This window comes from Hevea brasiliensis, chromosome 5 (genome assembly GCF_030052815.1).
Source record: "Hevea brasiliensis isolate MT/VB/25A 57/8 chromosome 5, ASM3005281v1, whole genome shotgun sequence".
NCBI classification, from domain to species: domain Eukaryota; kingdom Viridiplantae; phylum Streptophyta; class Magnoliopsida; order Malpighiales; family Euphorbiaceae; genus Hevea; species Hevea brasiliensis.
In genome coordinates this window covers 112084068-112098806 of record NC_079497.1, presented here as the reverse complement: position 1 = coordinate 112098806, position 14739 = coordinate 112084068, and the positions used below count along the sequence as shown (strand labels likewise).

At 36.1% G+C, this 14739-nt stretch overlaps 2 protein-coding genes across 2 annotated transcripts; one reads left to right on the top strand and one right to left on the bottom strand.

Moving 5' to 3' along the window:
• Positions 1-6065: 6065 nt before the first annotated feature.
• Positions 6066-8982, top strand: LOC110638558 (heat stress transcription factor A-3). Its single transcript, XM_021789152.2, has 2 exons — positions 6066-6994; positions 7719-8982. Exons 1-2 carry the CDS (start codon positions 6434-6436, stop codon positions 8850-8852), a joined length of 1695 nt encoding a protein of 564 aa, XP_021644844.2. The 5' UTR covers positions 6066-6433; the 3' UTR covers positions 8853-8982.
• A 2197-nt stretch (positions 8983-11179) lies between these two features.
• Positions 11180-13719, bottom strand: LOC110638575 (ribosome production factor 2 homolog). Its single transcript, XM_058147442.1, has 7 exons — positions 13567-13719; positions 13393-13477; positions 13074-13277; positions 12451-12696; positions 12125-12367; positions 11976-12041; positions 11180-11697 (listed from the first exon to the last, which is right to left on the bottom strand). The coding sequence occupies exons 2-7, from the start codon at positions 13459-13461 to the stop codon at positions 11578-11580; spliced, it is 948 nt and encodes a 315-aa protein (XP_058003425.1). The 5' UTR covers positions 13462-13477; positions 13567-13719; the 3' UTR covers positions 11180-11577.
• Positions 13720-14739: the final 1020 nt, after the last annotated feature.

The window sequence follows — 14739 nt, the reverse complement described above, 5'->3', positions numbered from 1 at the left end:
TTGTTATCTACCTCTTTACCTTTTTCATCTTTCTCCAATTTAATTGTTGAGCTCATGGGAGTTCCAACACTTTTCATATCCTCCATTTTGAACTTCTTTAGCATATCCTTTATGTACTTGGACTGATTTATAAAAATTACATCTTTCATTTGCTTAATTTGCAATCCAAGGAAGAAAGTAAGTTCACCCATCATACTCATTTCAAATTCACTTTTCATCATGTTGGAAAATTTCTTACAAAGAGAATGGTTAGTAGCACCAAAAATAATATCATCTACATAAATTTGCACAATAAGCATGTCTTTTCCAATTTTCTTAATGAAAAGAGTAGTATCCACTTTTCCTCTTTTAAAATCATTTTGAAGCAAGAATTTACTAAGTCTCTCATACCATGCTCTAGGAGCTTGCTTTAAACCATAGAGAGCTTTAGTAAGCTTGTAAACATGATTTGGAAAGTGAGGGTCTTCAAAACCAGGAGGTTGAGCTACATAAACTTCTTCATCAATGTATCCATTTAAAAATGCACTTTTAACATCCATTTGATAAAGCATGAAATTCTTAAAACATGCAAATGCATACAACATTCTAATAGCTTCAATTCTAGCAACCGGAGCAAAGGTTTCATCAAAATCAATACCTTCCTCTTGGTTGTATCCTTGAGCTACTAGTCTAGCTTTATTTCTAACTACATGTCCTTTTTCATCCATCTTATTTCTAAATACCCATTTAGTTCCAATAACAGAGTGCTTTTTAGGTTTAGGAACAAGTTTCCAAACTTTGTTTCTTTCAAATTGATTTAATTCCTCTTACATAGCAAAAAGCCAATTTTCATCATTTTGAGCATCATCATATGTTTTGGGTTCAAATTGAGAAACAAAAGCAACATTACCAAAATATCTTCTAAGTTGAGCTCTTGTCATCATTCTTTGTGATGGACTATCAAGAATGTCATCTTTGGAATGATTTCTATGGTACCTCCATTCTTGTGGAATATCTTGATGTTGAGGTTCCTCAATTTGTAGTTCTTCCACATTTGGTTGGGAGTCATCTTGAATTTCAATATTTGTGGAGCAAGGGAGTTCTTCTTCTTTGTCATTTTGATCATCCTCCACTTGTTCTTTTGATTCAAGCTCATCATTATTCGACTTCTTTGAATTCAGAATCTGCTCAATTTCATCATCACAAGAATCTTTCCTTTGCAAGGAAGTGTTAGCATCATCAAAAAGTATATGCATTGATTCTTCTATGGTCAATGTTTTTCTATTGAAGATCCTATATGCTTTGCTATTTGTTGAATAGCCTAGAAATATTCCTTCACAGGATTTAGCATCAAATTTCTTGAGATTGCTGTCTTTGTTATTCAAAATGTAACATTTGCAACCAAAGACATGAAAATATGCAATATTGGGTTTTCTTCCTTTCCAAAGTTCATAAGGAGTTTTCTTTATAATAGCTCTAATGGAAACTCTATTCAAAATGTAGCATCTTTGTATTCTGACACTTGAAATATTTTGGTAAACTGTTTTCATTCAGCATTGTTCTTGCCATTTCTTGCAAAGATCTATTTTTCCTTTCAACAACTCCATTTTGTTGTGGAGTTCTAGGAGCTGAAAATGTATGATAAATACCATTTTGAGAGCAGAAATTTTCAAACAAATTATTTTCAAATTCTTTTCCATGATCACTCCTCAAAGATGTAATGCAATATCCTTTTTCATTTTGAGTTCTTTTGCAAAAAGCTTCAAATATATCAAAGGTTTCATCTTTATGAGCAAGAAAGAAAGTCCATGTGAATCTTGAAAAATCATCGACAATTACAAGTGCATATGCCTTTCCTCCTAGACTTCTAGGTGTGATTGGACTCAAAAGATCAAGATGTAATAATTCCAATGGTCTAGACGTAGTTACAATATTTTTTTATTTAAAAGATGATTTTGTATGCTTACCAAGTGCACAAGCTTTGCATTGAAATTCTTTTTCAAATCTTAGCTTTGGAAGTCCTCTAACAATGTTCTTTCTAGAGAGTTTAGCAAGTGTACTCATGCTAACATGTCCTAATTTTCTATGCCATAACCATGCACTATCATCTGATGTCATAAAACATGTTTCACAATTTTCTTCAAGACTTGTTAAATCAAGTAAGTAAATATTATCTATTCTAGCACCAGCAAACATAATATTATTTCCATGAATTTCACAATGTGTAGAAGTAAAAATCACTTTAAAACCATTATCACATAATTGACTAACACTTAAAAGATTATACTTTAATCCTTGTACTAATGCAACATTCTCAATGCAAGGATTTTTACCAATAGTTCCACATCCAACAATTTTAGCTTTGCTTTTATCACCAAATTTGACATAACCTTCTTCTTTCAAGGTAAGAGAGGAAAACTTGCCTTTATTTCCTGTCATGTGCCTAGAGCAGCCACTGTCAATGTACCAATGTTCTGTTTCCAGCATACTCCTTAGGCAGACCCGAAATCAGTTAACTATTCTTAGGTACCCAAGCAACTTTGGGTCCTTGAATGTTAGTAACATTAGGTAGGGTTCCTTTAGGCACCCATACTTTCTTTGCCTTAAAGGTTCCTTTCCTAATAGGATAAGCATTAATCATATGACCATTGTGATTGCAATAAAAGCATGTAATACTCGGTTGAGAAAAGGATGTAGCTTTAACAAAAAATTGTTTGTATTTTCCATACTTCATAAATCCATCATATCCAATTCTAGATTTTTCATTTGTGGATCTTTGATTCCCAAGAAGTATATCAAGTGTTTCTTTTCCTTTTGTAAATTTAGTTAAGTCTCTTGTCAAAGATTCAACTTTTTCTTCAAGAATTCTATTTTTCTCAAGAAGTTGTTCACACACTTCTTTTGATCTTTGAAGCTCATCATTAACTTCCTTAAATAATTTCATTTGAGATTTGTAAAATTCATTTTCCTTTGAAGCCATACTCAAGGAAATATTTTCTGATCTTAAGGCACAATTTTCATGAACTAAAATTTTGCATTTCTTTTTAAAAGTTCTATATTTATCATATGTCTTCACAAATGCAAGTTCTAATTCATCAACATTAGAAAGTTCAAGATTTACCTCATTTTCACTATCTTCGATGTGTGAGCTTTCACCTTTTTCTTCAATTGCCATCATGCAAGTATTTGCAGCCTCTTTGTCACTTGTTTCATCATTTGATGAAGAGTCACTATCACTCCATGTTGCCGCCATTGCCTTTTTGCTTTTGTCCTTTCTAAACTTGTTTTTCTTCTTCAATGTAGGACATTTTGGCTTAATGTGGCCTGGTTTGTTACACTCATAACAAACTATTTCACTTGAATGATTTGGAGTCTTTGGAGCATATTTCTTTGTGAACTTCTTGTATTTGCTTCTACCTTTTCTAAATGCTCTTTTGAATCTTTTGACTATCATAGTCATATCTTCATCATCATCACTTGAAGCACTTGAATCATCACTTGAACTAGCTTTAAGAACTACACTTTTCTTTTTCTCATCTACCTTTTCGGATATGAAAGCTATCCCTTTCTTTTTCTTTTGATCACCTTCATTCTCGTCTTTCTTATAAATCATCTCATGTACAATGAGAGAACCAATTAGCTCATCATAGGTGTATTTTCTGAAATCCTTGGTGTCTTGAATAACAGTAGTCTTTGCTTCCCACGTTTTTGGAAGAGACCTCAAAATTTTCTTTACAAGCTCTTGTTCCTCAAATCTCTTTCCAAGAGCTTTAAGTAGATTTACAAGGTCTGTAAATCTGGTACTCATTTCAGCAATAGTTTCACCAGGTTTCATCTCAAACAACTCATAATCACGGATGAGGAGGTTTGCCTTTGACTCTTTTACCACGTCAGTTCCTTCATATGTGACTTCTAGTTTGTCCCATATTTCTTTAGCAGTTTGACATCCTGAAATACGATTATACTCATTAATATCAAGAGCACAATGAAGAATGTTAATAGCCTTGGCATTTGTAGAAATTTTCTTCTAATCATTATCATCAAATTCAACTTCAGCTTTAGGAATTTGTATAGTTCCTTCACTGGTTTTATAAGGAATATAAGGACCATCTTTAATTATCCTCCAAGCATCAATGTCAACAGATTGTATAAAGTTTCTCATTCTAGTTTTCCAAAAAAGTAATTTGTGCCATTAAAAAGTGGTGGTCTAGTGATGGAATAATCTTCAGCTAAGGGGGCAGGTATACCAGCAGAATTTCTAGATGAACTAGCCATGTGTATGGATCACTCTAAGGGGTTTAATCCTCAAGCAAGAGAGACAAGCTCTGATACCAAATTGATGTCCCAAAATATGTCCAAGAGGGGGGTGAATTGGACTTTAAAAACAATTTTCGGTTCTTGCTCAAAACCTTTGAAAATTGCAGCTAGGTTCAACTTAATTGACTAATGTGAAATATGAACAATATAACTCTTTTGACAAGTTGACTCAAGGTTAAGCTATATGCAATCAGTATACTGATATAACAGACTATATTAGCATTCAGTAAATATATTAATAATCTGGATAGATTTTTAACACAAAGAACCAGAGCGTAATACGGATATACTAAGCGGCGTGATTTAACAACAAGCAGATTATATCAGATATCAGCACATTTAGCAGTAAACTGTTTTTCTCAGATAGCAACAAGATCAACAGCATATGATATCAATTTTCATATCAGCAAAAGCATCTCAATCATAAAGCTAAATTGCATAAATGTAAAGAGTAAGGGTTGAGAAAATGAACACTGAAATTTTTATAGTGGTACGGCTTTAACTAGCCTACATCCACTCTCTCAAAGATCCCACTTTGAGTCTTCACTCCACTATTCTTCTCTTTTCAAGGCAAGAGACAAAGCCCTTTACAAATCTTCACACCAAAGCTTTTACAAGTAGCTTTACACTTCTACCAAGTGTTATCCCAAACACTTTTCACAACCAAGCTTCAATAGGTGCTTGAATGACCTCTCACAAATGATAATAATGTGTTTAAAACTCACTTTCACTCAATACAACAGAATCTATAAAGAAGAGTTGAGTAAATAAGCCAATGATGAGCAATAAATCACTTTGAGCACTTTTGAATGAAAGCTTTAATGATTTTGAACAGTAGAGGGACTTTCATTAAGTGCAAAATGGCCAAAGGAAGGTGTATTTATAGCTTTGGAACGTTTTTTACCGTTGCAGAACTCATTTGAATGTTACAGATACGAATTTCAAGAAAATAGCCGTTATTTTGTCGTTTTCTGCGATGTTGTGCAGAATTGAGACAGTTAGCATACTTGAGAAAATAGCAAACCAGTTAGCATACTAAAATAAGTAGCAAACCAGTTAGCATACCAGGAAAACTTTTCTGCATAACTTTCAAAACTATAAAACTTTACACCAAAACATAGTCAAACACTTTTTAGGCCAGTAATGATATTTAAAAAGAAAATCTTTTGAGGGATTAAAAATAAGCATCATTGACTTTTACTCCTCAATTCTTTTCACAAGTAATCCTAAAAGATAAAACTAATTCTAATACTATAAGCACCTTCAATTCTGATTTTCAATGCAGCCTTGGAAGGTAACATTTTCTTCTTTTATCTCCTTTGATTCGTCCTGTGTTATCCTTAGAATGTCATCTTTTCTTCAGAAGCACGAATCCATCACGAAATCCTTTTGTCCTTTTTCTTTGAGATACACAACACTTAAAAACAATGTTAGTTTGATTCTAGTTGAGTTTTGGTATCATCAAAATCTATGCTCCTTTGAGCTTATGGGGTCAACAACACCTTATACCCTTGCATATTTTTCATTACATCCAAACTTCAATGTAGTACGTCATAAATAGAGAATGCCCACATATTTATACCATTTGAAATAGTAATTGTTCACATGCCATTGATTCCAAATCCAAATTGTCTACATCTAGAAGGGCTGTCTGGCCATAATCTTCCAACATGACTCATTAAAATCTAATTGGCCCGTGACTTAGCTTAGCCACCAAGTATTATGACCAGCGTCATCCACTTCCAACCTGAAAACAGTATTTTTCTTCGAGAGCCAATAAGGGAATTGCACAGCCCCATGGAATCAAAACACAACTAATAAAAAATTGAAAATATCTGCGCCTCCAGCAAGGATTAGGAAAGTTCGGATCGGCTGTCTCTAACACAGTGACACTTGCTGTGAATCCCAGCCAATGCCTCGCAAAGATTTTATGGCCGTGGCTGAGGAAGAAGACCCGAACTTTCACCGCCTCCCTTTAGATTTTTATCAAACAGTTAGTCGGCGAAACCTTTTAAACCCCCATATAAACCCTTTCCACCTTACATTTCTCACCGACCACGTGATACCTTATTACGCCTTTTTTCTCTCTTAGAACCGAAACCGAAACAAGTACCCATTGATTTTTGTACCTTAACAAATGGTTCCTGAAGAAGAAAAATCTCCAAAATCGCCTCGTAAACCTTCCGATTCATCTTCTACGTCGGAATCGGAGGCGACTCCATCCTTGTTACAGCCATTGATGGGTTCTCGACTGTTCCCTACTATGGAGGATTTGAGCTACTCTGAGTCTCCTTTATCTGCGCCGATCCCTTCTCCTTTAATGGAATTCGGAGCATTCTCTGTCATAGAACAATCAGTTTATTCTCCTTCGGAGATTTTTGAATTCAAAACAAATCCTATATCTGAAACTGAAAGAGCCCCTACTGAACTAGCTAGTGGAGTATATACAGGTGATTACGCGGAGGAGAACATTGGGATGCCTCATCCTCTTGCCAGCTTACAGGAGAATCCTATGCCGCCGTTTCTCTCGAAAACTTATGATCTGGTAAACGATCGGACGCTGGACCCGATTATCTCGTGGGGGACCACAGGGGAAAGCTTTGTGGTGTGGGACCCAGTGGAATTCGCTAGGGTCATACTGCCTCGGAATTTCAAGCACAACAATTTCTCCAGTTTTGTTCGGCAACTCAATACTTATGTGGGTATTGCATTAACACAACAGCCACCATTGGCTGCTGTGCTCTTTCCTTGCTGAATATTTGTCCCTTCTCATGTTTTGTTTTTGTTAGTCTTTTCCTTCTTTCGATTCTTTTTTTTTCCAACTGAAGCTGAAATTGTAATTGGATCTAACATTTGTTCAATACTTGTAGATGTAGCTGAGGAAAACTTTTTGCATTGGGACTACTTTCGAATTTTGTAAATTTTGTGGTTTGTATAGGATAATTCTTGTAATTGTACATGTAAATGTAATGGATTGATATGTATCCAGTTGAATTGTAATGATTATTGTAGTTACCTTTAGAATTGTAGAATTGTAATGTTGAGGGAGAATCACCTATGGGTTAGGCTTGTCTTCTCCTTTAAGAAATGAATATGGTAGATTTAAGAGAACTGTAAAGGTTCTGCTCTTCATACTGCCAACGAAGGGACATCCTTCCCCTCTGAGCGCGCATTGGAGCGGGGAGTTGCATCTTGTGCAGGTAGAATTTAAGGTTCTGGTGGAGCATATTTTATTATTGTGTGCATGTTATGAAAATCCTGTTCAGTGACATCTGACTAAGGTTGTGCATGAAAGTGACAGATTCAGGTTTTCTTTCATGAAGCACATATTTATTATTTGAATCAAATGTTTCTATATTTTGTTTCATGGACTTCTGTTTCTTCCCCATTCATTCTTGAAGAACTTTGGATAATGTATTCAGGGGTTCCGCAAGATTGACAGTGATAAGTGGGAATTTGCCAATGAAGCTTTCCGGCGAGGTGAGAGGCGTCTGTTGAAGAATATACAGAGGCGCAAGTCACCCCAATCCCGGCAGTTTGCTAGCTATACTGGGCCTTCTACTGAAGTGGGAAAGTCAGAACTGGAAAGAGAGATAGAAAGATTGAGTGAAGAGAGGAGTATGATGATGCAAGAGGTTGTAGAACTGCACCAGGAGCAGCATGGAGCTGTTCATCATATGGAAGCAGTGCGTCAAAGGCTTCAGGGAGCGGAGCAGAGGCAGAAGCAGATGATTTCATTCTTGGTAAAGTTGTTTCAGAATCCAGCATTCTTGGCCCGCCTTAGGCAAAATAAGAAACAGGGAGATATTGGTTCATCAAGGATGAAAAGGAAGTTTGTCGAGCAACAGCACCATGAGCCAGGACAATCTGAATCACCTATGGAAGGGCAGATTGTGAGGTACAGACCTGAGTGGACAAACCTATCATCATCCGCTGTAGTCCCAGATGTAAACCCTGCTCCTGTTGAACAAACTCCAGATTACATCTTACAAGAGATGGTAGAAATGGGTAAAGATGTTGAAGGCATGGCTTTTCAACTTGAGAATGTTCCATCTAATGAGTTTGCCATGTCAGATGAACTAGCAATGGCCCAAGGATATATCAAAACTCCAGAGCAGTTTCAAGAAGGCAAATCAAACTTGGGGAGTGAAGATCCCCATATTAAAGGAAAGAATGTTATCAGTCCAGAACAAGAAGTTGCTCCTGAATTTTTCGTTTCTTTCCCTGAGGTTTTGGCAACAGAGAAGAATTTTCTGGAATTCTCATGTACTGGGATTGAAAGCATTATGAAACAAGAGGATGTATGGAGCATGGGATTTGACAACCAAGCTGGTATGTCTAGTTCTAGCCAAGAGTTATGGGGTAATCTTGTCAACTATGATGTGCCAGAGTTAGGATCAACTGGTGGTTTCTCAGATATCTGGGATTTAGGTTCTGCACAAGTGGCAGGAAGTTCGGGTATTCAGAAGTGGCCGGCTGATGAAAATCCTGTTGAGCAGCCAGAGAGTCATGCTAGCCAGAAAAAAGATGATAAATCAAAGAATTTAGATCAATAGGGCTTCATTTGCATCAGCACATGGTGCGCTTGTGGATTTTTGGTTATATAGGAATAGATTGTATCAGTTGAACATTATATATATTATTATTTGATTGAATAACAGCTCTCATTCTTTCTTGATTTTCAAATTTCGTCTTTGTAAAGTTCAATTGGCTTTATTTATCAGCCAATTTTTATGCATCCATATTATGTGATTGAGTTGAATAATGTTAATTGCATTTTAGATTTGCAGTTCTTGCTAACAGATACTTCTTGAGTTATAAACATTGCAGTTGCAGCAATTGAGGTGGAGCAGGAGCATCATAATTTTGTTGGGTGGTTGCTGTATTCTAGAATCTTCCTGGCATGAAAACTTCTGGTAAGTTCTGATAGTTACCCTTGTTCTGCGGTTTGTTTCTTATTATTTATTGGCATGCATGAGTGGAGATGGAATGTGATTTACACTGCCTTAATGTTGAGCTATCGCCTAGTGCATCTGTCTACATGGCTATTCTGTCTTGCATACATCTTTTCAATAATTATGCTGTCAGATATGCATATGATCTTTATAGAGCTACTGGAGGTGCCTGTATGTAAGTTTATAGAGAAGAGCAAAATAGAAGAATAAAGCATGCTTTCTCTATATACTAATAGGTGATAAGAGGATCTCCATTGGAAATTGAAGAACCTCGAAGTAGGCATAGTCATTCTCCTCATGCAAGAGTTAATATTTCTCAGTTTAGTCTAGGGAGACATCATCAACTTCTGGCTTTCTTTACCAATCAATCATTTTCACTTCCCAGGCAAAGTAGTCTCTTTCGAGTTAATCTGGCATTAGAAAAGGTGCGACAAGATCACACAAATGTAGCGGATTAGATTAGAGGGAGAGAGAGAGAGAGAGAGAGAGTACTTGGTGGCTGTTTAATTGGATGATGATTCATTCTTATTATAAACCTGAAGTGCCAGAAATCTAGGACACAAATTATCAAAGCCAAAATGCATTATAGTGCTATTCAAAGGGTAAATATTCGTCCTCCACCTAAACCCTAGATACAGGCAGAATGCATAACAAATGTACCGTCTTTGAAATATTTACATTTCATGTTCTCAAGTAATTGCATGTCTTAAGGGCATGTGTATTATTTTCTTGGCCAGTTGCTTTATATGTTATAAACGTGCAGAAAGAAGTTGTGGAAGTTTTAATGCTGTTGTGTAACGTTGTGTTACTACTGTCGAATATATTTACTTAATTGGCTTAGTGCAGATGTTGAAGAATTCTTGCCGTGAATTTAACAATTTTATGGTGCAGGACAAGTATTTTAGCGTAAATTAGAGGCATATTCTTTTTATCTTAGTTTCTGTATCTGCCACTTAGCCAACACTGAAGCGACACAATTTGAGCTGCAATTACTATTTCATTGGTGTTTCCTTGTTACTTTGATAATCATGCATTAATGATCTCAATTAGTGTACTGCTACGTCACAGTACTTTGTTCTATGATAATCTATACCCTTGCATTCTTAGGGATCGTAACTATTTCAGCCATGTCAACTAGCGTCTTAGACGGCCTTCATTTCTTCGCGTTAAGCTACATTTCTTCTGTGGAGTATGCATCCTACGAAATTGGAACTTTGCTTTGAGCAAGCATGTGTTCAGCTTCAATCTTCATGTACATCTGTGAAATTGCTGATTTAGTGCAGTATCCTTGAGGAAGCTTTCCCTTTGTATCGTTCAAGTTTGTTTTATCCCGTGTGATTGTGGGATATGTCATACCCAAGTCCTTTGTCTCAGTAAAAAAGTTTGATCTTGAAGAGCATAATAGATGCTAGATTTTTTTATCTAAGGAACTAAGCAAGTTGTAGTAAAATCAGCTCTTGTTCGTTCAAATTATTTTATATTAGCAAATTGTAGCATTATTTTCAATATGGCATCAGTGAAGACGTGAAATATCAAAGGAGGTCCGTAACTTTTGAATGACACATTGAAGAACATAATAAGTTGTCACAATTTGAAGAAAAACAAAAAAAAAATGTGGATGTTTGAAAATTTGAAAAACAAAAAGCACACTTAAAACCAGCTTAATTTTAAGGAAAAATCTCAGTGACAAGACAAAGTATTTGCAAATCCGGCAGTTTGCAGAGTGGATCATGGGAAGTACCGGAGTTTTATTGTTTCTGTTTAAATTTTCAGCTAACAGAGATATAGGGACATCACCAAGAGAACTAGTACCACAAGTGCGCAACCTAACCACAGTATTCCATCCTACAAAATGAAATTCTTTTCCTCCTTTATTTATTTATTTTGACAACACGATAAGCAAAATAGAGTCTCATGACAAAACAGGCTTGAGATGAAAACTTGAGCTCCAATCACAAGAAGCAATGACAAGCTGTAAATTTTTCAATCTGAACACAAGATGGTAATAGATCCCAGGTGAAAATAGCAGACGTATTAACACTGGGAGCAGGGTTAAAAAGTTCTCAACTACAAGGCACATGCACAAAAATGAACCTGCTAACACTATTCTTTAGCATTTGTGACTTGAAGCATTATATTTCTGAGAGTAACTAAAATTTCATGAGCAAACAAATGTATAGCGAAGCAAGTAAAGAAATCTCACGCCTCTTATACCTACACTTCTCCCTTGATTTCAATTTCATCAGAATGCTACAATGCAAAAGAAAATTTTTAGAGGAAGAGCAACAGCGAATAAGTATAGATGTAGCCCGCAAGTCAAAATGATTTATTCAGAATCTTCCTTCTGCTTTTTTGAAGCACGCTCTTTATTCCCATTCTTCATCTTTGCTTCTCGACGCTCTCTCTTCACTCCTTTTGATTTGTTAGGTAGTGCCATATCTCCAATCTAAATGCAAAAAGATCATTATCAAATCTCATGCAAGCAAATACAATATGCAGACTGCAATAACAATAACAATTATTTGATGAATAAGGTATAGAACCCTTAATCCCATATATATATGTGCGTGTGTGGGCGTGTGTGTGAAGAGAGATTAATAGTGAAGCGAGGCTATGGCAATACAATGAAAGCAGGTTTATAGCCAGATAGAGAGAGGCTACCTTACTAACATGGTAACAGGTTACCCGCCCCACATCTCCCCAAATAAATAATAGTTTCCTTACCTTCTGATCAGGAATATAAATCTTTCCAACCTTCCCTTGTATGGCATCTGCACTAACATTTTTAATCTGCAAGCAGAAACACAAGACTCTAGTCAGTGAAATGTTATTTCATTCTGAAAGAAAATAGAAGGGGAGCCTAGTCAATCAACCTTCTTCTTGGGCCGATCTTTAGCTGTTTTCATGGCTTCTTTCCTTAGGCTTTCATTAGGAAGACGATGACGACGAGCTACCAAATCCATGGAAGGCCCAACTTCTACCAGTTCAACATGAGGAACTATTGTGCCAGACTTTTTTAGCCTTATTGCACAATGAGTAAGGAATACCCGATTTGAAGAAACAGCTGTACATACATATGCACGATCCAAACCAGTAAGGTTCAAGTTTTCCACCACCTGCATAAATCAGAATCATGCTTCTATAGGTAGTCTTTCAAAGTTCAGAACTTAAATTGCAAAATGCTGGCAGAGACGTGTACCTCTCCCCTCAGGAGATCAAGCAAAACCTCCTTCAAATGTTTCAACTCATCTACACTTTCAAATCCTTCTCCAAGAAAAGCAATGAAAGGTTTAGAACCCACATGTGGAGCTACTTTCTTGTCATATGTAAATGATGATATGGGTTTAAAATTTTCAACCCCTACTTCTACAAGATCATATATGTGGTGATCATAGGTTCGCCCTATTACAAGATTGTCGGGCCGTTTCTTTGAGGTGGAACCATACTGCAAAATACAAGCCATAGGATGTGTTTCAGTAATTGATGCAATAACAAATTCAATAATAGAAAGAATGAAAAAAAAAAAAGTACTTGGGTGTTGTTAGTTTTGATGTGAGGTAGCACTTACTAAACAGCATTTCCATTGCATAAAAGTGCAAAATGCAAAGAAAGCAGCAGCTCAATTTTTTAAACGCAAGAAGATAACAACAGGCATTCAACAGTAAATAATTTATGTCCTTAAGCTAGATCAAAGAAAGCAGAAGATAGTATAAAATAGAAAATGCTCTTGCTTCTCAGCCGCTAACATGTTGCAATATAAAATGAACTGAAGAACCAACATTGCCGAAACTGAGTAAAGCCCACATGAGCCGAAGAACTCACCAAAAAAATGCTGCAGTCCGTTTTTTGAGAAAAGAACTCCAAGGAAGATTCGCCGCCGCTCTCAAATGGCCTTATATTATCATTCTTGCGGGTATATCTGATGGCACTCTCTCTCTTTAGATGATACAAATCTGCCAAAACAGCATTCAATACACGACTCATCTTTGTACCTTGAAGTATCAGGGTCTTCTTCCCAGTTTCAACCTGCAGACACAACAAACAAACACAAACAATTACGGGAAAAAGCCCCTTTTACAGCTTAATTTTCAAGGGAAACAAACGGAAAAAAGAAATAAAAGTAAAGGGTTGTTTAGCTCACAAGTTTTGGAGCGCGTTTTTCGAGCTCGCGCTTGATCCTTCCTTTCTTGGGGGTTTTTGCCTTCAACATGGTTGCTGGCGATTCTTGCCAAAACAGAGGAAGAAGACATGAAAACCCATTGATTGAAAAAAAAAAAATTCTTTATAATCGAAAATGGAGGAAGAAAAGTTTACTCGCGACGGCCACGCAAAGAGCAAAGCAGAGCTCGGACTAGTGTGGCAGGAGCAATGGAGAAGCTAGGGTTTTAATTCTTCTAACGTAAAGGTGGCGAGCGGCGACAGACAGATGCGGGTTTTAGTTGATTTTCTTTTCAAGGAAACGGGCCTTGGACTATGAGAACCTAGGCCTATGTGAGTGAAATCAGATTGAAAACGAGAGTAGAGCCCAGCCCAGTATAATATGTACATGTTTATTATTCGGGGGTGAGCATTATTTGGTTCAAATCGAATAAATCGAATTGAGTCTCTTTAATTCAGTAATTCGATTTGATTTTTAAAATAATTTAATTCAGTTTAATTTGGTTTGGTTTTATATTATAAAAATTTTGATTATTTTGGTTCGGTTCGATTTTGAAGAGAAAAAAATCAATTAAATTGAACCGAACTGAATAGTAATTTTATATATTCAAATCGAACCGAATTGATTTTTGAATTGATTTATTTTATAAGGAATTTATGAATTATATATAATTTTATATATAAAAATTGTTTATTTCATTGATTAATGGTTATTAGGTTCTGTAACACCCCTAATTTTTAAATTAATTATTTATGGGTAGATTTAATATTTTATTTTATTTAAATTTTAGGAAATTATTTAAGATTTTTTGGATCTTAGAAATCTGGTTCGATATTTCAAAAATATAAAATTTTGATAATTTTTAAAAATTAATTTAAAGACCACGTGGCAAAACTAAAAATATATTTGGACTCTACGAATTTTTCTGAGTTTTCTATAATTTTTTCGAAATTTTTGGGCCTCATTTTCGATCCCAAGGCAAAGTAAAAATTCAAATTTTTGTATCTTGAATAGGACCGACCGAATCGAACTGGACCGGGTTTGACCATTTGAATCGGACCGGAACTCCTCGTTTTCTCTCTCTTCCCTTCACCCCTCACCTGCCAGCCGCCGCTCTAACCTCCCCAGCTCGCCAGCGCACCTCCCCCGCCACTCCCTTGCCGTCGGCAAGCCTCCACCTATTGCGCACGCACCATTTCGCCTTCCCGGCTAAAATCTGGCCGATCCAGCCACCGATTGGATCGGGTCTTATGTCAAAACCCATATATACCTCGAGAGCTTTCCATAGGCACCAAGAACACTAAAATCCATTTAGCGGTTTGTTCAATT

Coding starts and splice junctions, on each gene's coding strand:
- LOC110638558 (XM_021789152.2), top strand. CDS start 6,434: ATGGTTCCTGAAGAAGAAAAATCTCCAAAATCGCCTCGTAAACCTTCC. Junction 6,995..7,718: donor TTCGGCAACTCAATACTTAT/GTGGGTATTGCA, acceptor TAATGTATTCAG/GGGTTCCGCAAGATTGACAG.
- LOC110638575 (XM_058147442.1), bottom strand. CDS start 13,461: ATGTTGAAGGCAAAAACCCCCAAGAAAGGAAGGATCAAGCGCGAGCTC. Junction 12,697..13,073: donor CGGACTGCAGCATTTTTTTG/GTGAGTTCTTCG, acceptor TGTATTTTGCAG/TATGGTTCCACCTCAAAGAA. Junction 11,698..11,975: donor TTTATATTCCTGATCAGAAG/GTAAGGAAACTA, acceptor TTTTGCATTTAG/ATTGGAGATATGGCACTACC.